General features: G+C 50.2%; 9 protein-coding genes across 9 annotated transcripts; 4 read left to right on the top strand and 5 right to left on the bottom strand.

Moving 5' to 3' along the window:
* Positions 1-224: 224 nt before the first annotated feature.
* TRV_00579 (COP9 signalosome subunit 8 (CsnH), putative) lies at positions 225-1,005 on the bottom strand (the record flags this gene model as incomplete). The annotated part of the gene is made up of 3 exons (XM_003025217.1): positions 225-511; positions 573-754; positions 812-1,005. The coding sequence occupies 3 exons, from the start codon at positions 1,003-1,005 to the stop codon at positions 225-227; spliced, it is 663 nt and encodes a 220-aa protein (XP_003025263.1).
* Positions 1,006-2,007: 1,002 nt separating this feature from the next.
* TRV_00580 (mRNA cleavage and polyadenylation specificity factor complex subunit (Pta1), putative) lies at positions 2,008-4,400 on the bottom strand (the record flags this gene model as incomplete). The annotated part of the gene is made up of 5 exons (XM_003025218.1): positions 2,008-2,850; positions 2,921-3,309; positions 3,392-3,722; positions 3,791-3,956; positions 4,063-4,400. 5 exons carry the CDS (start codon positions 4,398-4,400, stop codon positions 2,008-2,010), a joined length of 2,067 nt encoding a protein of 688 aa, XP_003025264.1.
* A 2,314-nt stretch (positions 4,401-6,714) lies between these two features.
* TRV_00581 (uncharacterized protein) lies at positions 6,715-8,581 on the bottom strand (the record flags this gene model as incomplete). The annotated part of the gene is made up of 3 exons (XM_003025219.1): positions 6,715-7,309; positions 7,376-7,427; positions 7,516-8,581. 3 exons carry the CDS (start codon positions 8,579-8,581, stop codon positions 6,715-6,717), a joined length of 1,713 nt encoding a protein of 570 aa, XP_003025265.1.
* A 1,851-nt stretch (positions 8,582-10,432) lies between these two features.
* On the top strand, positions 10,433-11,029 carry TRV_00582 (uncharacterized protein; the record flags this gene model as incomplete). Its single annotated transcript, XM_003025220.1, has 2 exons — positions 10,433-10,509; positions 10,570-11,029. 2 exons carry the CDS (start codon positions 10,433-10,435, stop codon positions 11,027-11,029), a joined length of 537 nt encoding a protein of 178 aa, XP_003025266.1.
* A 1,228-nt stretch (positions 11,030-12,257) lies between these two features.
* Positions 12,258-13,964, top strand: TRV_00583 (RNA binding protein, putative; the record flags this gene model as incomplete). The annotated part of the gene is made up of 2 exons (XM_003025221.1): positions 12,258-12,401; positions 12,453-13,964. 2 exons carry the CDS (start codon positions 12,258-12,260, stop codon positions 13,962-13,964), a joined length of 1,656 nt encoding a protein of 551 aa, XP_003025267.1.
* Positions 13,965-14,494: 530 nt separating this feature from the next.
* On the bottom strand, positions 14,495-15,242 carry TRV_00584 (GPI anchored protein, putative; the record flags this gene model as incomplete). Its single annotated transcript, XM_003025222.1, has 2 exons — positions 14,495-14,985; positions 15,038-15,242. 2 exons carry the CDS (start codon positions 15,240-15,242, stop codon positions 14,495-14,497), a joined length of 696 nt encoding a protein of 231 aa, XP_003025268.1.
* Positions 15,243-16,390: 1,148 nt separating this feature from the next.
* On the bottom strand, positions 16,391-18,290 carry TRV_00585 (CCCH zinc finger protein; the record flags this gene model as incomplete). The annotated part of the gene is made up of 2 exons (XM_003025223.1): positions 16,391-16,453; positions 16,554-18,290. The coding sequence occupies 2 exons, from the start codon at positions 18,288-18,290 to the stop codon at positions 16,391-16,393; spliced, it is 1,800 nt and encodes a 599-aa protein (XP_003025269.1).
* Positions 18,291-18,998: 708 nt separating this feature from the next.
* TRV_00586 (uncharacterized protein) lies at positions 18,999-19,952 on the top strand (the record flags this gene model as incomplete). Its single annotated transcript, XM_003025224.1, has 5 exons — positions 18,999-19,010; positions 19,065-19,163; positions 19,186-19,318; positions 19,388-19,603; positions 19,651-19,952. The coding sequence occupies 5 exons, from the start codon at positions 18,999-19,001 to the stop codon at positions 19,950-19,952; spliced, it is 762 nt and encodes a 253-aa protein (XP_003025270.1).
* An 843-nt stretch (positions 19,953-20,795) lies between these two features.
* Positions 20,796-21,639, top strand: TRV_00587 (uncharacterized protein; the record flags this gene model as incomplete). Its single annotated transcript, XM_003025225.1, has 3 exons — positions 20,796-20,960; positions 21,027-21,112; positions 21,192-21,639. Coding segments are annotated over 3 exons (699 nt in total), but the record flags the coding sequence as incomplete, so codon positions are not given.
* Positions 21,640-21,663: the final 24 nt, after the last annotated feature.

Below are 21,663 nucleotides of genomic sequence, written 5' to 3' on the forward strand. Positions count from 1 at the left end.
AATGACAAAGATCCCTTTGCAGAGTTCTAATGCAGAATCCCACCCTTGCATGATTGAATATAATCTCTTCACCCGTGGAGTATATTAGTAGTAGCGGATGCTACTAATAATTCCAAGATTCGTGGGTTGGATGGTAGAGACCAAAAACGTCTGGTTTGAACCGCATCAGTGTACGGAGTACATAAATTGCAGGTTTTCGATCCACCTATGGTGGAACATGAACTTCAGCCACTTCCATGGTTCCCGATAAGTGCAGTTACTTGCCCGAGCGTTATCCTCTCTTGTGCACCCGGCTGAGTTACTGGCCTTGCGGGGTGCATCAACCTTGAAACAGAATCATAGGTCCAGCCTTTTGCAGAAAGATCCTGTATCAATTGTGATGGTACATCGTCGCCAGTATCTTGCATAGCGTCCGAGTCTGGCTCAAGTCCTAGCTTTGATTCGATGGTGGGTAGTCTAACCGTCTTATACGATAAACTGGTATCGTCTATGACCTTGTTCCGGTAATGAACTAATACAGATTAGAAACCGCTCTCTCAAATCCCACGGCATGTTCTTTCTATCACACGAACCAGTATAGGACTGAACTAGAGGTTCAGTAAGCTTATGCCATGGGGCTGTCTTGAGAATCTCATAAACTGTCCCATGGTCCCTCGTCCCAACCGCTCGTACTAGCTTTTCGAGAGCTTTCATCAAGGTATCATCCTCAAGTAGAGTAAGAGGCAAGCGGCGGAATATCATACGAGCTTCATGGCTGTTATAAAAGAGCCGTTAACACTTTGATCAGTTACGAAATACGGGCCATTCTTACATATCATCGTCAAGAAGAAGACATATTAAATATGAAGAGTAATATGTGCTTAAAAACTCCCTATCACTTGCTGTGCCATCCTGCAAATGTTTGATGTTGATCTCTCCCTCAAGCTCTATCAGCGATTCAAGCGGGGAAGTCGAAGTAGATAATATCTCAGTTAACCGTTCCGGTACCGAGGGAGCTGACGACATCGTTATGGGATCGAAATCTAGTATGTAAAGGGAACCAAAATCCAGGTGCCTGTTCAGTACTGGAGACGTAGTTGTACCTTGCAGGCAAGTGATTCAAATCATCAGCGATGCAGCTCCCAATCTTATGAGGACGCGGGACGATAAGAATGGCCGTTAAAGCGGCATGGAACACCCTTGGTTGCTTTTGTCGCCGCTTTAAACCCCATCCAGTCTTCAATTGCCAGGTGGAATCATCTATGAATGTGTGTTAAAGGGATTTGGACGAGCTTTTAAATCTAAGAAGGGAATAAAAAGAAAGAAGGAAAAGATTGGATTCCCCGAACTAAGACCCAATTCAAGGTTGTTAAGAATAACTAAAGCAGGGCGTCTATCTTACAGCACCCTAGCAGCTCACCCATAGGCAAGATGCACCCAGCAAACCACTGAGAACTGATCGTACAAACTGTTGGTGTAAAATAAAACAAACAGAACCTCTCGTGGTATAGTACAATTTACCCAATCAAGACTTGGCCGGCTCCTCAAACCGTAGGTAGAAAGCCAAGCAAACAGAAACACGAGGGAAAAAAGGAAAAAGAGAGAAAATAAAGAGATAGAAACAAGGCTAGGAAGATGTTATGCCAGTCCGGGCTGTCTGAATCGGAGTTCCGCTGTTTTGAGGAGTAGGAGTGGTACCATTCTGAGGCACAGGCGTAGAGTTGGCCGAATTGGGATTCCGACGGGGATCCCGGGTTGGAACTTGTTTCGCTTGCTCCGGGAGAACCTCCGGTTTCCACTTTAGGAGAATCTTCGTTGCAAGCGGGCGAGTTTCCTCCACTGTTTGATTTAAGAGTCAGCTGGGAGTCCTGCGTATAAGGTTTATACTGGGGAGTTAGCTTACTTGTCTGGTATAAGTCCACCAATGCATCTAGGCAGAGTTGTCTAGCAGGGGGTCGGACAATGATGAGATAACTATTCTGTGTTAGCAATTCCCAAATTAGGTGGTGAAACGGCGCTGACGGGTACTTACTGCAAAGCTTGAATACACAGGCTGACTCTCTCTGGATCGTTTGCTAGGGTCTTCACCTTTTGTATTAAGGGAGAGTCCAGCTCGGGCAATTCACTCAAGAATCGTATGAGAACTTTATCCTTGGCATCAAGGTATGGAAGCATGCCCTCCAGCAGCTTCAAAGACCAGCGGCCATAATGAATTGGTACGTAGGGGTTCTTTGGGTCCCCCTCAATCTGTGAGCTGGCATTCTTCAGCTGTATCTGGTCATTATACCACTCTTCATTCATCCAGGAGATGGCAAAGTTCATCCGAGCTCTAAAGTCTTCTAGGACATAGCGGTAAAGCATATTGCGAATGGTATTGGCAATGTTCTGTTTCCCGGGCTCTTTTTGATCATCGACACTTTCCTCACTCTCAAGGCCAGCTGATGAGCGGGTAGCAAGTCTCGTAAGTAGGGTCAGCCACGATTCTCGATCAGAAGAACTGGCAGCTAGCCTCCCGAATCCAAGGGACTGAGAAGGGTTGTTGGAAACAGCTTTTGAAGACTGTGGGAGAGTAGAGATCATTGAAAATATCCTGCTGACTGTCTCCTTGCCTAGATGTTCAACATCCTCAGGGGATAGAGACGGTGGCCTCGGCAATACGAATGGGCCTAGTGAGACAATATCTGGTAAACCCTCAGTCGAAGGTGCTTCAGGCTTAGCAATATCGGTAGGCGGGCCAGGGATATCCATTGGCTGATACTCTGGCTCGTAGTCATCGTCGTCTTCATCAGCCGCGGGGGGTGCGCTGGCAGCCTGGTTTTGTCTTTCAAATACTTGCTTCTTGCAGATGGTCTCATATCGAGAACGGACAGCCTATAAATCCTTTATTAGCATATATATTCAAACTCAAACGGGACCTGATCAGGAGTAGAGGGAAACATACCCCGATAGCCAAATCTAAGGATTCTCCTCCCACCCGAGTAAGTACTGGGATGATAATCTTCACCACCAAGTCTACCGGGAGCTGCTTCACGTCGAATGAAGCGAGACCGACATCCTCTGTAAGGGTAAACAGCTGTCCGAAACTTGTAGGGCCTGGCGGAAGTGGAGGAATTTTGTGCTGAGGTGGTGTTTCAAGGCCCAGTCTTGCTCGCTTTGCGCTGTCTACTACATCAGTAGGTTCTGCGGGTAAAGCACGTTTCCGTGATGCTTCATCGAATATCTCATTGTGTGATTGTGCCAGTCGCTCAATGTATTGTTGAATACGCCCGGCCAGAGGGTGGGTAGGAGCCCTAGATAGCAATTCACCGTTAGCCGAACCATGTCGGGAGGCTACTGGCGTGTGATCTACGCACTTTTTAACTATACTCAACAATAGCGCTCTTGTCGTCCTTTCCATAGACTTAATATTTACTTTCGTTGTTGGTGTGATTGGCGAGTTTGCCTGTTTGAGCGGATTGAAGTTGAGGATGGCATTTATGATCTTGTTTGAGATAGATGGCCGGGTTCGTATTAAGACGGGGATCGAATTGAGGGTTGCGTTGACCAAAATGGGATCGCTGTTTCTCCTGGTTAAAAGCTGCGCCCTTAGCTCGGCGTGGAGAGACAACTGACCTTGAATTCTCGTGGAAAACATTAAGCAGTCTATCCAGAAGTCCTGATGTCTCTGCTTCAATGTTAGGTATAGCTAGGAGTGGATGATTCCTTGGGACGATTGCTAAGGAGGTTTCGTTCTTCTCCGGTCGCTGGATGTGGTATTAGCTCTCCGAATATGTCCCTCCTGACTTCTCTTGACATTACGGTCATCACATACCCTTGGATCAGCTATTGGTCCCTGTGTTTGTACTTGGACAACCTTCTGTGCAAACTTGATACAGCATATCTTAACACCATGAGAAGATACGTCCCACTTCTTCAGTATAGTATGTTTTATGGTTGTCATCGTTTGCCATAACGAAGCCTGGCTAGCATCGCTCACACTAGTTATAGAGACAATAAAGGGGATTAGTGTTTTGTTTTCTTTCGTTCAGATGATGCAATAACGCATGTAGAGCTGGTGGGATATGCAAGACAGCCATGACCTACACTTGTCTAAATATAAGAACATAGATGCTTGCAGCTGTCATGATGGCACCTCGGACAACTGTCTCATCATTCTCAGGTGTATTCAGCAAATCGTTAACCGCACCGAGGATTTCAGTAGCTAATTTCTGCTTCGGTTGCTGAGGGAAAGCCGGGCTCGAAAACGTCTCTGTGAGAAACTCGGCCCCCCATCTTCGTAGCTCCAACCGCGCATTGACGCCAATTATAGGTAGTATGCCATGAACGATCTGAGGATAGAGAGCTGCATCGCCGAGAACGAGATTTCGAGCTGCGTCTAGCTGTGACATCTGCTCTACCAGACTATTCCCGGGCAAAGCCATGATGGACAATAGCTACCCAGACCACTGCCAGCAAAGAAAGAGGGAAGACCAGCAACAGTTGCTAGCTGCAGGCTATAAAAGCACCTCAAAGACAGGCTTGATAGTTGATTACGAGTGTCATCCAGCGGAATTGGGGGAAGGATGGTGGACTAATGGGCTGTTTTAGATGGGCACGAGAGGTACGAAACAGGGCGAAGAATCAAAACGACAGGGAGCAGAGTAGCTAGGAGGGAGTTGGATAAGTTGACAGCGGGAGTGACAGTGGCGCAGATCTTCCTAGGAACGCGAAGACAAGGTCTGCGGTGCTCGTTTGTCGAAAGGGACCCTGTTTATCTCGCGATGCGTGGACTTGTCTAACTATCTCAGCGTTTCGTCCAGGCGTCGTTCCTTTTTCCCTTCCTGCAACCTTCGAAGGGAGCAAGCTGTGCGCGCTGATTGGCCAGTACGCCATACCCCTTCACAAACCAGTCACATGACCATATCTTAGTCATTGCTGAGTCATGTTTGCTGAGTAATCTTTACTAAGCAGCACATGACGCAACATCAAAATTTCCGATGAGGAACAGAGAAAGCGCCAGAAAGGCATCTGATCAGGTCGCATGCTCTGGATATCTGCCCGCGCATCTGCTGTGCAGTCATTATACGGTTAAGAAACGCAAGATGTCGCTGTAAGTTACCTATTCCGAGGAATCCTCGTGCTGTTTCTTCTGAGAAAGCCCAAACTAACCCATAATGGTAGCTTCAAATCCTCATATTATGACAAAGACTATCGGGCGGGCGCTGCCTTGATGCGCGCACGGCGGCCGTATATAGTTAGAAACATTGCTACGGGAGCAGCTCTCTTCAGTTTCTGCATTGGCGTTTGTACGTGAACATCTACTTCTTTCAATGGCGGCTTCTTGGAACTATGGCGCACTAACGAGAGGATATTTGATATTAGACGCCTTCACCATCAACGCCGTTGGACAGGACGATTTCTCCGATGTCAAGGTTCCAGACGCACCAGCTGCAAAGCAAGCGGCTAAATAGATCCTACACGCACCGAGTGACATTCTAGACCAGGTCGATCTTACCTAGCTATCTTCTTTTACTCCCAATTGGAACGCACACGCACACGCACACACACCTACCTGGGTCTAAAGAAAGGAGAACGGCGGTTGATGGCTCCAAAATTGGGCATGTACTTACAGCGATTTGACGTTAAGGCGCGACGGCGTTGGTGGTTTCGTTTCCCCTAGGCGTGTGAAGTGCATCGGTACTGTTGAGAGAATCTCTGAGTACTGATGCTCTGCTTTTGAGAATAAGAAAGCTTCCATCTTTAAGTGTCAATCTACCTTGATACAAGATATGATGGATGCTTGAGATTCATTTAAGCATTTCCATATGTACTATAACTCCAATTACGCTTCTCCACTGTGAATTATATACTAATTTCATATCTTGTCAAATTGGAAAAACATATTTCTTAAGTTGCCTGCAAAATTAACAATTTAAATACATCGGGTCAATAAAATACATCAGAAGAGTGTAATAACCAGTTAGGCAAGGAAACTGCATCAAATATCAACTGGCGAAGAAAGCAAGAGTTAGTAAGTCCAGGCAGTATTCGTTGATTGTTTAATTTTGTTTCGTTGATTCATCCCGTCTGCGTGTCTCATACGATGTTTTGCTCCAGAATCTAGGTCCAAAGTTGGGAAACAGGGAGGAGGTTCTCCCTTATGTATTCGCCAGAAACAAGGGGAAAACCCGTGCTAGCCAGAATAGTGGACGAGAGGCAGAGAATGAGAAAACAATGTGAAGTGCGATCAATCAAATTCTCATGGTAGACATAGACTATGTGTTGTGTATATATAGGGTGGCGAATATATTGGTAACATTAACATTTCGAATGAGAGGAGAAAAATGTCAAGGAGCAGAAATGAAGAGAATAAAGATAATCAATTACACCAGAGTCCATATCCAGATCCTGATCCAGATGCATGTTCACCAAGTTTATGATTCGTGTACTCCGTAGCCATGTAGCAAGTAGTGGAAACAGGTAGATCAGAAGCAAAGGAGCTGTAAGAATGAATCGTCAAAGGAAAAGACGAAGATAAAGATAAAGGGAGAGTTGAGGAGAAGAAGATGCAAGGAAGATAGAGCACCGCCGACGGTAGATTGGTATATTGGGTAGTGTATGAGATATATGATTTAACGCCTCCCGCTCCGTTCCCAAAAAGTGAAAAAAAGGGGAAAAAATGGTATAACTATGGCAATGAAGAATAATAATAGGAGAAAAAAAAAAGGCAATTGGCAATCCGCTAGTTTCTTTTTGCTATCGCCGAGTGCGTATGCCCATTTTCTCGAGATCTTCATCCGTTTCCTGGGCTCTTGATGGTTTTAAGGACGGGGCAGCTGGAAAACCGACGTATTTTGCGAAACCAGCAAGGACGGAAACTTCTCGGTTGTAGGCTGCCTGATGTGCGATTTGTTTGCTTAGACGAGTGGGGAAGGGGATGGTATATTCTGTCACTGTGTCGGATGTGGCGTCTGCTAGTATGCCGCTGGCAGGCCCGGCCAGGCCTGGATAAGAACTTGAGCCGGCACCGGTGCCGGGACAACTTATACCGATGCCGCCGAATCTGTCGTGCTGGACTTTATATTGGTGCTCTGAGACAGCATCTAGAGCAGCTTCGCGAATCTCGCGCACAGTTTGGTAGTAGGATGAGTTGCACTGGGCTCGTTCAGCGCGGGACTTGACGCAGAGAGCTTGGAATTTGTAGGCGTGAAGAATCTTTTCGTGGTTGATTTTGGCATTGATATGAGATTGGACAATGGCGGCCTGGCGAAGGAATTCGGGGTGTGTTGGAGAGGGAGAAGAGAGCTGGGAGAGTTCTTCGTTGATGTTCGATATGCGTTCATCGTATATTCTAACGAAGGAAATGGTGAGCAAAGAGGGTCACATATAGGACAGTTTGCGGGAGTATGATAATTACCTATCTCGTAATGTTGCAAAATGTCGTTCAAGATCAGATAAAAGGTCGAGTGCTGTAGTTTTCTTCGTCACTGTCGCTGACCAGTCAGCTTCGTTGCGCAAAGCCTTTATGCGGCAGGTCAAAGGCTCCGGAGAACTTACATTCTTCTAATTTCACTGCCGCCTCCGGATCATCTCCAGTATCTGCCAGTGTATCGTCTACAGCCTGTTCTTCTGTAGCATCTACACCATTGCTCTCTACCACGGATCCGGCCCGTGGTGTGGAGTCTCCGAATGTTTCGGTATTGCCTTTCTTACCCCGTCTTTTGTCTCTTTTCCCTTTCTTGCCTCTCTTGGCTGAAGAGGAGAGGTATGGTTCGTCGGACACAGGGCTAGGACTGGTAGGCTTGGAGGCATCGGCGTTGTTCAGTTTTGATTTATCTTCATCATCCTCTGCCTCAGCTTCCGCTTCCGCTTCAGCTTCAGCTTCGGGTTCAGGCTCAGGCTCAGGCTCAGCATCCGCCTCAGCTTCGGCTTCGGCTTCACCTTCATCCTCGTCTTCCTCTTCTGGCGACTGAACAACTGGAGGATATGCGGACTCATCATCTGCAGAGGGTTCGACGGCGATGGACCCACGGCGCTTACGGGCAGGTTCTTCCCCATCATCGTCATCCTGTGGTAGAGCCGCCAAGTCATGCGTCGAGTTCATTCTCTTGCGCTTCTTGATAAGGCTCAGTGTTTCCTGTGACTCTGATAGCTTAGTTGACTTATAATCACTCTCTTTCTCGCTGTGGGCGTTGCCATTGCCCGTTCCGTTTGTCTTTGCTGAGCGCGGCGGCTTGCTAGGAGACGCTTCCGTGTCTTCAGCCTCATCATCCTCGTCCTCATTTTCTTCTTCTTCGTCTAGCTGGTCATAGGTAGTGGACTGTGCTAGCTTGCTTGGACTTGCGAAGACGCCACCGACACCGCTCAGGACGATGCTGGCTTTGTCACGGTCACGGTTATGGTGTGGCGAGTCCTCTATGCGCTCGGTTTCAGCCTCGGAGTCGATTTCCGATGCAAACTTGGACGGACGAGGAGAGAGGTCGTCCAGCTGGCCGTGGGAGAGGGTTTCGTCGATGTCCGAGAGACTGCTGGAGCGAGAGTCTGAGTCGATGGCGTCTGCGAGGGAGGCAGGCATTGACCCAGCTTGAAATCGCAGGTCAATGGAAGTATTGTTCGCCAGCATAGTAGGCAGCTTGACTGTTATCTAGCCGATGGTAGACGTGGTTGGGTGGTGTGTAGGATCGATTCTGTTGGAAGAAGGGTAAAAAGCCCTTGCTCCCTTGTAAGTCGGGTGCTGTCCGCACAAGAAGTCAGCCGACGATCAATAGCAAAAGAGCAAAACTGAGCTCAAAGATGGAGAGCAACAAGGTCACTGAATCATATCAAGCGAGCGTTTTCTAGAGATAGCAACCTCACGCAGGTGCTGGCAGCGCTTCGGCTATTTGGTCACGGGCAAATTCTGCCATCCAGCTTGCCCCAGGCAGGTCGATCGCAAGCCTGACGAGCAGGCCAGCGAGTATCGACAGCGAGGTATCTCTTTTGCGAGCAGCCCATAGACCTGTCTCTCCCTCTGTTCTATACTCCTTGATAATATCAAACGTACCTTTTGGGCTCGGTGCAAGCACAGGCAAGGATGAATATTTTTTTCCCTTTCTGCTCTGCGGGTTCCGCACGAGGGCGTCAGAGGCGGATCGCAAGCCGGCGAGGTGTATCCCCAGCGTGCGAGCTATCTCATATGCCCTTTTATTTCACTAGCTGCAGGTTTGATCGAGCATAGCAAGGGCGGAATCTCATGCATTCGACAGGGCGGCAGCCAGGCGCTATGAGGGGGTCTCTGTGAGCTGGCTCGGTACGTTGGGGAGGTGTGAAGCTGCAAGTTGACAGATGCTTTGCAAGACAGCGAGGGAGGCTGTACGCTTGGTAGACGGTTATATAGACGGTGCGAACGGCGGGCGGGATAGCGATGAGCAGTGAAGATGAAGCAGCAGAAGCAGCAGAAGAAGCAGTGCAAAGCCGAAGACGAGAAGACGCAGAAGTTGATGCTCTCGTTTTGGGGGAGCCCTGGTGGTTGTACCAGCGTGACGCAGTGACGTGACGTGACGGCATCATTACTGATAGATTACTATTTTGCGCGGAGCCATGTGCGTATTTTAGTTTTGACATTGAAAGATACAGTGGTATCGGTGTAAGTGCGGTTCGACGTTACCATACAAGGCGGTGGGCGTTCTGCCGTGTCGATCTGCCACCACGAGCCAATCAGGGTACAAAGAGAGCTTCACCGCCCTGCTGAGTCATCGTACTTATCTAATCCCTTATGTAAGCAAAGCGAGTCAAAGACGTCACTTTTTCTCCCCTTTGGGGCTTCCTAGTATATGCAGCTTCTATGCAGGGCTGCTTCTTCCCTTTCGTAATCTGGTTTTCAAGAGAGACTCACTTTAACAATATGATGTATGCGACCTTCCGGCTATCCAGCCCAGTCCTGGGCAGTGGGCATGTTTATGAATTACGCGCCCTCGCAAACTTGGGTAATGTTGGAAGGAGACGGTGATTTGAAGCATGACTTGACGGTAAAATCCCATTAAATATCTATATATTGGGCATAATGGGGTTAGACAGTGCTAGGGAGGACATAAGGGGGTTTCAGTGACCAACCAGTACATGCAAGTTGTTTGAAATGAACTGTTGTCTATCATCTGGACGACTTACAGTATACACAAAATTGGTTGAGTTGATTGAATCAGCCGGCAATTTGGTAGAAAGGTATGTGCAAGGGGGCTACTACCCGCAGTCTAGGGCATATTCTCCGCCAGGTAAGTAGATTAGACACGCACCAGTTAGCTCTATGCTTTGAGAAATTTCAATCGAGAGGGTAAGTTGCGAGTCACTCCTTTGTTCTACGCTGCATCGTAGAGCGGCTGCGTCGATTCAATGATCAGTATAGATGTATATAAAGTCATATGTTCAACTTTTAGCAAGCCTCAGGAGGTAGGTCCAATCAGTATTAGATTTCTTACCCTTTTCCAAGTCGCGCATAATGTTCAACAAGAATCGTTTATACGTTGCTCTCTATGCACGAGGTGGTAGCCCTACAATGCCAGGCAAGGAAGACACGTAAGTTGAACCATCCAGTCAACATATAACGCAGAAGAACTAACGCCCTGTCTGGGCTAGGTATCACTGGGCTTTCCTCGTGGGGCCAAAAGTTGAAGGAGAGAGCAGTAAGGGTATCCGTTACCAGGTGAAGCAGAGACACCAAATAGGAGTGGGCTTGGAATGGGTCTTCGAAGAGCGCGAATGTCCGCTCACCCCAACAAGTATGCTTCTTGTTCGTGTCATTATCGGAAAGATACTTGACATGAATCGCTTGGCCGAAATTCTGCGTAATACACCTGTCCGAGAAGATCAGCCGGGGTGGAATTGTGTCGCCTGGGTAAAGGAAGCCCTCGAGTCGCTAGCGAATGATTCCAAGGCCCTTGGGACGAGTGTCACTGAATGGGATAAAGTGCGCAACGCGGCAATGGAGTATTGTCAACAAAAGAAGGACCAGCGCCGTTTTAATGCTTGGAGCAACTTTGATATGAACAAAACTCCGACCTACAACCTGTTGGAGCTGAAGGAAACCATCATATGAATTATCGCAGCTGGCTGAGATTTCTCAGGTATTCCCAAAATATTTTTGACGCATCTGTTCCATCTCCATTTCTTGAGACATTGGTTGTAGGAACTTGTCAATCTCCTTGCCCCAAAAATAGTTTCGAGGGTTGACTTGGGGGGCCATAGCGGGCCGTGGTGTACTCCCAGTATGATGGATACCAGCCAGCTGTTTGCCAATCAATTATGCTAGCAATGCCCATCTCCACAAACGAGAATATTTAGACTACTGGAATCTCCTTATGTAAAGATTAAAGGCCAGGTATTGCTTTGTTAGTTGATAAGCTTCTTGACATCGGGGTCAAGTCTAGGATCAAAATCCATGCCCATTCGTAAATGCCAATGGAATTTCTGGATAGTGTCAAACGAGCCAGTGTGTAAGGAAGTCTCCGCCACACGACACTCGTAGAGTGGTCCGCTGTCAACAGAAGGGATCGTAGCATTATCCGTAGACTTCAGCTGTCGCATTTCAGTAATCATTTTGCCAACTGCGAAAGAAGCTTGGCCTTTGACCCCTCACTTCAGCGGACCCAGCCACGACCAATTATTTTCCCTTAATTCTTTCCATCACAATATACGCCGTTCTAGAATGAGCAAAAGCACAGAACACTTTTGGTACTGGATAGACGTATGTTGCGATTTAAAGCGCATTTTTGCTGCTTCAGGGAAACGTATGTGCAGCCCATACTTTATACATAACTTGTCTGTCAGCATGAGAACACCTCCATGGAATGGCAAAACATATTTAATGATATTAATTGCCAATAGTGTTGGGTATCGGTACAAATTCTGTCATTGATAGAATTGGATGCGCCTTTTGGGGGTATCGTGTAATGGGTCAGGGCCACTCCGATAGAGCGGCATGATGGAAAATCTATGTCGGGAGAACATATTATATGGCAAAGAACATTAGTATGACGGGGTTAGTATCCGAAAAAGAATGTTGCGATGAAAAGGGATGTAAGTATGATCTCGGTTACGTTCAGGAGTTGATGAGAAAATATAACCGGTTTATTATTGGTTATTTAGCGACGCGGCTGCCATCAAACCACGTGATTAAGAAGCGCCGGGCGCGTAATATCATGTGACTTAGCCAAGCGCGGAATTTTATCTCGAAAAGATAAAAAAACAAAAAGTGATAGGCGAGATCGAAGAGAGTCAAGTCTTACGCCAATTGAGCTCGGGTAAAGCTCGATACTACCTGAATCATGGGTAAGAAGGCGAAGGCTCAAGCGGCAGAGGCCGCGCAGGCTGTAGCTGCACCGGTTTCTACGGCCAGCACAGCTACAGGAGGATTTCCGCTAGCCGCTACAAAGGTTGATCCCGGTCTTGCGGCGCTGTTTGCGCAGAGTGTAAGTGGATCGATATATCTATTGAGAAAGGGTATACTGACTGTTGATTAGGCAGGACCTGTAAAGGAGCCGGAATTGAAACCTGTATCTAGGCGGGAAGAGAAAGAAGCAGACGAGGAAGATGAAGATGAAGAAGATATAGAAGAGATAGAGGAAGACGAGGAAGACGATGATGAGGAAGAGGAGGGAGAAGATGATGAGGACGAGGAGGAAGATGAAGATGCTGAAATGGAAGATATGGAGGGGAAGGCTTCACGGAAACGCAAGAGAGGAGCAGAGAACGATGACCTCGAAGCCGCCTATTTAGACCGCTTGTCCAGGGAAGAAGAACGAGAACGCAAGAAGCAAGCAGAAAAGACCAAGAGAGTCAAAACTGCAGACGAGGCAGAGGGAGACGAAGGTGAAGCTGACGAGGAAGAAGAAGAGGAAGACAAGATACCCATGCACGAGTCCCTTATGAAGAGCGATCAAGCAGACCCTATGGACAAGGCCTCACGCACGCTCTTCCTCTCCAACGTCTCTACCGAAGCCATAAAGTCGAAATCCGCCAAAAAGACCCTTCTCAAGCATCTTTCTTCCCTCCTTCCCAAGCCTTCATCTTCATCTACAACCACGCCGTCTACAACGCACAAGATAGAATCTCTTCGGTTCCGGTCAACGGCCTTTAGCTCTACTGCACTACCACGTCGAGCAGCCTATGCCAAAAAGGAGCTTATGGACTCTACTACAAAAGGCACAAATGCCTACGTGGTGTACTCTACTGCCGTGGCAGCTAAGAAGGCACTCAAGCTTAATGGCACGATAGTGCTAGATCGACATATACGAGTCGACAGTGTCTCGAAACCTGCTCCGGTTGACCATACGCGATGCGTGTTCGTGGGGAACCTAGGCTTTGTCGACGAGGAGGCTCAACCGGCCGACCAAGACGGGGAAGTCAAGAAGAAGAAAAAGGCGGCAGCGGCAGCGGATGTCGAGGAAGGGCTATGGCGCACTTTCAACGACCAATGCGGTGGTGAGGGCGTGGTTGAAAGTGTGCGTGTTGTACGTGATAGACTGACTCGTGTCGGCAAGGGGTTCGCATATGTGCAGTTTAAAGACGAGAACTGCGTTGAAGCCGCGCTGCTGTGCGATGGGAAGAAGTTCCCTCCCATGCTACCTAGGAAGCTGAGGGTCACGCGAGCCAAGAGAATTGGCGCTGGGTCAGAGGGAGTCAGAGAGGGAGCTAGTCGGCAACGACCGACGGGAGGGAAAGCTCGGAAAGACGAGAAGCTGTTTGGACAGGCTGTTGCTGCTGAACTGAGGAATGTGGAGAGGGAGAAGAAGAAGAAGAAGATCGGGCAGAGGGATGGTCGAAGCGGTCGAATTGGACCGGGTAATGATGCCAATGCCGTGCCATTGGGAGATAGGAGCGGCAGTGGAAATGCAGATACGAGGATAGTGTTCGAGGGATACAGGGCGAAAGATGGGGCCAAACCAGCATTTAGGATGAAAGGAAAGAAAAAGGGTGGCAAGCCGAAGACAAGAAGCTCGCGGCGGGCCAGCGCGTACAAGGCGAGAAAATGACACCGACTACTAAACATAGAAGATAGTAAATAAAAGAAAACGGGTCAAGCGTTATTAACAATTATTTATTTATTTATTTTTTGTTTTTGAGCGTGGCTGCTGCGATGAGACATGACGCAGTGTAAGGATACACATGCATGCAACACTAACCTAACATTAAAAAGTGGTAGAATAAGACATACAGGCTATGGATAATGCATGACAGAATGATGAGCGGGGGTGAACATTTTAACCATCAGTACCCTGAGAAACAGGTTCATAAAAGTAGTGAGAAAAGGGGGGGAAGAATATCCAACATCAAACAGTCGGGTCGACCGGTTCAGGGGGCCGTAGCAGGGAATATCCAAGCCTATTCCAAAAAGGTAGATAATTGTGGTAGTACAGGGGTCAGGTCGCGTGAGAAACAAGAAAATGAGAAATTACTGATTAAACAATAATAACGGTTGGTGGTAATGCAGTGCAATGCCATCGGGGAAGGGGGAATTTATGTAAAAATAGGAATGTTCTTTTTTTTTCGGCTTTTGGACCGATCATAGCAGAGCCATGAGAGAGAGGACAATAGAGAGGAGGCCACCTGGCAGAGCAAGGGAGACTGCGCCGTTCGGGTCAGGGGCTCCGCTGCTGGTTGGCATGCCAGTCGAGGAGGATCTGGTGGAGGACACGGCAGTAGACTCGGAGGTAGTGGTCGAGTCTGTTGTGGTGGGGGTGCTGGAGCTGGTGACGGTCGACATGGTAGTGTCAGAAGAGTCGGTAGTGGTAGGTGAGACAGTGGAGGGGCGAGTTGATGATGGAGAAGTAGTTGACTCGCCGGAGGTGGTGGTGGCCTCGGAGGTGGTCATGGAAGTACGGGAGGTGGTTGGTCCAGTGGTTGGGCCTCCGGTGGCTCCGTCGACCATGAAGCTAGGGGTGAAGTTATATTTGCTTGGGTCATTATCGTCGATAATCTGGACGGTATATAGCCCGTTTTGCATCAAGTCCGGCGGGGGCAAGAACGTGAAGGTGCCGGTGTTTTCCAGGTGTGCTAATGCCCTTTAGTATCAATATTATGTAGTCCAGAAGAAAGAATAACTCACCAGCTAGGACTAGGCCACTGTGGGGAGTGATGTCTGAGCTCATTTGGAGTTTGAGGGTAACAGTTCCAGGTGTGGTTGGCTGCCAGTTGAGGACTGTTGGCTCGCGAGTGTTGAACTGGTAGCCGCCTGGAGGCACCAAGAAAGGGTTCTCCAAGGCGGCAACAGCCGCAACGGCCGTAAAGAGGAGGTAAAGCACTGAGCGCATATTTGCTGCAGATGGGTGTGTAGATCAGCTGTCAAGAAGTAACTGTATAACAACTGGTGATAAGCTATAGTAGCTATAGTAGCTGTAGTAGCTATAGTAGTTGCAGTAACTAATAGTTGACAGAGACAGTGAGGAGGAGGCGAGCGGCGGCGGTCGATATCCCAAAGAGGCTGTCAATAGGGAGAAGAAGAAGGAGGAGGAGGAGGAGGAAGGAGGGAAGGAGGAGAGCAAAAAGAGAAGGCGCAGAGGAGTCCATATTTAACTAGGCAGGCGCGGGCGAACCCTTGAGGAATCCAACCAAGGCAGATAGACTTTTCTCCGGTGGTCCCCTGGCCCTTGCCTAGCGTGGTTGCTCTTGGCGTGGAGGGCAAAGTTAGATGAGTGGAGCCCGGACTTTGTCCGTTTTGAGCGCTCTTTTCTGTGGCTGCGCGCGCTGATTGGCTGGCGCAGGGCCCAAAGTTGGGTTTAGGGGAGCTCTGCGCGCGCCAAGCCCACATGGCTAGGCTCGCAGACTAGGCGGTTTTGGGAGCTTGCTGCCCTGTTTGGGTCTAGCGCGGCGCGGCACGACGTTGGCCCGAGGCTAGTTCTCTTGGGGAGAACCGTGCAGGGCTGTGCACGCTCACGTGAGGCGAAAAGTTCGAGCACAGGAACGGGCAGGACAGGAGGATAGGGGGGGTATATAGTGTATATAGAGGGGAGTGATACGGAGCAGCAGGAGAGACAAAGGGCGAGGGCGGGCGAAGGCAGGAGGTCGCGACGGTGCGATGTGGGCGAGCGAAGGGGACTGGAGGATCACCCTGTCGTGTGGTTACATCCACAGGGGAGATGGTTCTCACTAGTCTGCATATACTACCAGCATTCTAGCACTATATGTCGTACGCTGGCTGGCCCCTGACAGACTGGCAGCGCGCCCATCGAACGCCCAGCGGCAGGATGCGCAATAATAATAACGATGCCAGCTCGCATCGAAGATTGAGCTCTCTGAAAAAATCTGAAATTAAAAAAGCAAGAGGCGAGCATCACTATCAATCGAATCGTCACCATGTCAGGTCGTCGGTGGATCGTCGAGCAGATGTCGCTCGCCCAGAAAGACAATGGCCTGCATGACCCGTCGGTCCTCGTCCTCCCGTTGGCCAGCGAGCAGCTAATTAGACATCACCCGTTAGCTCGGAGATTGCTCCATGCATATCTTCATTAATAGCAGAGGCGGCCTAAGGACGTCGAGCGGGTGGGGAAAGAAAACAATGCATGCTCAGGCAGAGAAAAAAAAAGCAATGGGAAGGTAAAATAGTTGACAGATATCATGCTTACCCGTTCGTACAGGCTCTTTCGCCCAGCCCGTGGCTTATCCCCCTTGCGCTGCTGCTGCTGCTGCTTCTCCTTCGGCTGTCCCTGGTTCTTCTTCTCGTGTAGAAAGGTGCAGGAGCTGCCGTGCCGACACTGGCCTGTCCGAGCGAACTGGTGGCAGCGTCTGCGCGGAGGAACTCTGTCCGGCCCCTGGCGGCGAGAGCTTGTCTGCTCCGGCTGGCTGCCGCTGTCACTTTCGCCGTCACTGTCACTGCCGCTCTCGCTCTCGCTTTCACTTTCGCTTTCGCTTTCACCTTCGCTGCTGGTCGTGCTATCACTTCCGCTGTCGTCGTCAGCGCCCGAAGCTTGGTTGCCCAAGTCCGGGGCTAGCGTCTTCGTAGCGCCGGCTGCGACTGGCGTGTGATCTTGTAGTAGTGCGATTGCCGTTGCCGTTGGTAGGCTAGGTGTCGTCGTAGTCGATGCCACTGCTTCATCTCCGTCTGGCTTGACCCGAGCTTGAGCTTGATCTCCCGCTGCTGTTTGGCCTGCTGCAGCGGCTGTTCCGGCTCCAGCACTGGCTTCAACTTCAGCTTCGGCGGCCGCCTGCTGTTTGGCGGCAGCTGCTTCGGCCTGCGCAAGCTTTCGCTCTTGTCTCGCCAGCTTCTCGCGCAGCTTGTCCGCTCGTATCTTCGCTCGGGCAGCCACGTCGCTAGCATCACCCTTCTTCTGCTGCTGCTTTTCCTTCTCTTTGGCCTTCTTTGCTTCTGCTGCTTCAGCCTCTCTCTTTTTCCTCTCTTCCTCTCGTTTCTTCTTTGCTTCTTCTCTCTGCTTCCTCATCTCCTCGTCCTTTTGCTTCTTCGCTGCCTTGCGAGCTTCTTCCTCTTTCTTCCGCTCCTCGACCCTTGCCTGCGTAGGGAACCGCCGTTTTCTCTCCTCAATCCACGCCTGTACTTCTGCCGTAGAGCCTAGCGTAGACGTTCGCCCCCGGTAGCTGAACTTCAGCTCTCCCTTGGTCAGCAGCCCCGCAAGCTTAGCTTCTTCGTCCACATCTTCAGCCTCAGACTCGCTCGACTCATGCTCTTCCGTCTTGGGCGTCAGGCCTAGCTGGTTGTGTTTGCGCTGCTTGCGGGGTCGCGCGGGGTTCGCTTGACCTTTCGTCTGAGCTTGGACTGGCGGTGGTTTGGAAGGGAGCGTGTTGAAACTCGGCACTGGCAGTGGTGCGGTGGTGAAGGCCGTGTCGTGTTGTCGTTTGGGTGGTCGATGTGTTGGTGCCTGTGTATGCGTATGCTTCTGATGTGGTCGTTGATACGCCGGAGCAGTGTAGGTTTGCTTTGGGTTAAAGGTCCAGGCCCTGGAGTCTGCATATGCTGGTGCTGGAGGTAGATATCCCCCCTGCGGTGGACCAAAATGCATCGTTTGCGGAGGAGGTGCCGGTGCTGGTGCCGGTGGTGGTGCTGGTGCGTGTGGCCCCCCATAGCCCGGTAGTGGCCCATATGCATATGCTCCCTGGTTAGGATGCATTGGTAGGTGCTGCGGCTGGTGCTGGTGCGGTGGTGTGTACCCCCATGAAGCGTTCATATCACCGCCATATCCACCACCTCGGCCGCCCCGTCGAGGTCCATTGCCTCTGCCACGTCCTCGATGGTGAGAGTTCCCTCGTCCGCCTCCGCCTCCGCCTCTCGACGAGTTGTTATACGTCGGCTGTGAGGGCTGTGCGGGCGGCGGAGGTGGAGGAGGAGGAGGGAACGAGAAGCCCGACATCAGTGCTTCGATATCCCCTTTTATCTCGCTCGTCTAGTCACAGTAACGTCCTCGTAGGCTCTATTATCTCCAGTCCACGCCTGGTATATACGTCTGTACGCAGTAATAGCCCTGTTCAAGCGTCAGTCCATGTCCATCAAAACGGCTGGCTGCTATAGCTAAGACTTTCAAGCTATCTCAGAGCTATCTGAAGCTTCACTTCACACGACCAACTCACCTCTCACGTCCACGCCAACGACCTCTCTACCACGGAATCAAAGGGTATATCCGTCTTCTCAGCTGTCAAGGACCCTGTCTCTCGCCTCTTCCGCCAGTTTCTGCAGCTCTTCTATCCAAAACACTGTCAATGATGTCTCATCTTTTGAAGGTCTCGACGGGCCGCCAGAGAAAAATACAGGAAGAATATTCTTCCGTGTTGAGGCTCTTCAGATCCAAAATTCGCAAAAGAAATAATTTTATTCAATTTAATCGATATATATTTTGTTACTTTCGTTCAATTGATCTGATCTTGCTTGCATAGTCCTGGTCATGCTGCTGTCTGTCGTTGGTTGACGTTGGTCAGTTATTTTATTTTATTATTTTATTATTTTTATGGCCTTGGAGGGGTTCTTCCTGCTGGTAAAGAATTGACCTCAACATCCACAAGCAACGACAGAGGAGCAGCCATTTGATACCACCAGTTATTATACCCTGCACAGAGCTGCCATCATGTTCATCCTCGTGAGTGATGCTGTTTGAAGCCTGCTTTATGCCTGCTTATGCTTACTGGAGTAGACAACCATCTCGGACCTGGTGCAGATCTCGCCAGAGGACTTCTCGAAGCTCAGCGCAGTCGCTATCGAGGACAACATCAACGAGAAATACGCCAACAAGGCGAGTCGTGCAAGGTCGATAGGTGATAGATGCGGATGGCAGGCTAACTGAGGTCCAGGTCATTCAGAATGTCGGCCTTTGCATCGCCTTCTATGACCTGCTGGAGTCCTCGGACGGGCTGATCGGCCATGGAACAGGCCTGGTCAACGTCAACGGTGAGACGCAGATGCAGACATAAGACGTTGGTATATCAATTGAAGCATCGAATTGCTGATTGATAGTAGTCAAATTCCGGATCATCGTGTTTCGGCCGTTTAAGGGAGAAGTCATCATCGGGAAGATCACGAATGGAACAGAGCAAGGCATTAAAAGTACGGGAACAGCCCATTTTGATATCGATAGTGATATTGACGGTGAAGATGCTAACGACGAGCAGTTGGAGTTGAGTTCTTCAACGACATCATCGTCCCTCCAGACCTGCTGCTGGACGGTGCTAGATTGTATGTCCTCCTACAGTTGTTATATGGTTGTCCACTGCTAATAATAGTCGACAGTGACATGAAAGACCAGGTCTGGATATGGGACAACGGCGAGGGAGGCATCTTCTACTTCGACGTTGGCGAGACTGTCCGCTTCCGGGTCGAGCAAGAGGAATGGCACGACCAGGTCCCCAGCGGCCCCGATCTGCAGGACGGGCTCGCAACGCCGGACCGAAAGCCTCCCTACTCGATCATCGTATGTCAACCTTCTACACCGTATAATTATATTTATATTTATGTCTACAATACTAACAGCCCCCAGGGTTCAATGCAAGTTGCTGGTCTTGGTCTGGTAGCCTGGTGGTCGTGATCTGGTGCATTTCAACGACGCCCTTCAGCTTGGTCCCTTCAGCTAGCCAGAAAGAGCATGAAAATATGCGGGTGTCAGCTTCCCCTCGCCCGGCCTGCGTCTCCCCAGCATCGACGGACATCTCATACATGGATCTGACAGTCACCGTCTCGGCTCGGTTTTGAAGAGCATGGATTGGCCTGCATCGCCGCCCACCTCGCACTCATCAAGCCGACTTTGTGCGCATCAAAGATCCGTTCGAGCAGCCTATCGGAAAACTCGACATCCCACGCATCAACTATCTTCCCCTCTCCCACCTCCAACAAGCGGCCTGCCAAGTGTGCGCTAATCCTGCCGTGATGCGCCTTTGCTGGCCCTCTCTCTTGCTCCTTGCCCCGCGGTGGCTTTCGATGACGATAGAGGGCGACTGGCTTAGAAATCCGCCCTGTGCGGCTGTTGATGTCGGAATCTTCGCTTTCTTTGACGATATCTCGGTCGCCTTGACGGACTTCTCCTAGCAGCCACCACTATTATTAATATGGGGGATTAGAAACAGAGAGTCTGCGGCCGAAGCGACCCTGCAGCTGTAACTCGACGGACCAGCAAGAATACGGCCCGGAGAAATAGACATTTTACCCAGGGTTGACAACTGAGACGGCCCTGGGTGGATATCAAAAGCAAAGTGTTTTGCATCCGTGGTTCGGGTTTTTTCTCTGAATTTTTCCCTTATTTTTAAGCAGCTTGTATAGTTATATAAACCGTCGGCTATCCCGTCGCAAGTACCAGACCAGACTCATCCTCCATCAATAAATTCCTAGATCAATATAATATCCTTTTGTCAGTGTCATAGTATAGAGCAGCAGAATGGCCACCACCGTCTCCCCCTCGAGCGTGCTGCCCGCCCAGCAGGAGCAGAAAGCGACCATCGAGACGCCCCCCAGAGCGCCGTCGCCCGTCCATCGCTTTGGCACCAGAGCCGTCCACACCGGCGCGCCCATCGAGCCGACCACCGGCGCCGTCATTGCTCCCGTAAGTCCTGCTGCTGCTGCTGCTCTATAGTCTTTGTGCCGTGCGGGCTGCTGACCGTCCAGATAGATCTCCCTGTCGACCACCTTCATACAGCACAGCCTGGGCAAGCCCATCGGCGACTACGAGTACACCCGAAGCTCCAACCCCAACAGGTCCGTCGACGCTGCAGACGCAATCCATTGAGTCCTCCTGCGCTGCCTGAGAGACTCCCGAGCTGACACTGCGCCGCAGAGACAACTTTGAAGCCGCCGTTGCGGGCCTCGAGAACGCCCGCTATGCGCTCGCCTTCTCCTCCGGCTCTGCCACCACCGCCAACATCCTCCAGTCGCTCGCCGGCGGCTCCCACGTCGTCTCCATCTCGGACGTCTACGGCGGCACCCACAGATACTTCACCAAGGTCGCGGCCGCCCACGGCGTCGAGGTCACCTTCACGCCCACTATCGAGACCGACGTGGCCAAGCTGATCCGCCCCAACGAGACCAGGCTCATCTGGATCGAGTCTCCGTCCAACCCGACCCTGGGCCTCGTGGACATCCGCGCCGTTGCGACCATTGCTCACCAGCACGGCATCCAGGTTGTGGTGGACAATACCTTCCTGAGCCCCTATATCCAGAACCCGCTTGACCATGGAGCCGACATCGTCATCCACTCCGTCACCAAATACATCAACGGCCACTCGGTATGTCCCTTGAACATACACACA

The sequence above is a fragment of the Trichophyton verrucosum genome, assembly GCF_000151505.1.
Source record: "Trichophyton verrucosum HKI 0517 chromosome Unknown contig00046_1.f1.exp, whole genome shotgun sequence".
NCBI classification, from domain to species: Eukaryota; Fungi; Ascomycota; class Eurotiomycetes; order Onygenales; family Arthrodermataceae; genus Trichophyton; species Trichophyton verrucosum.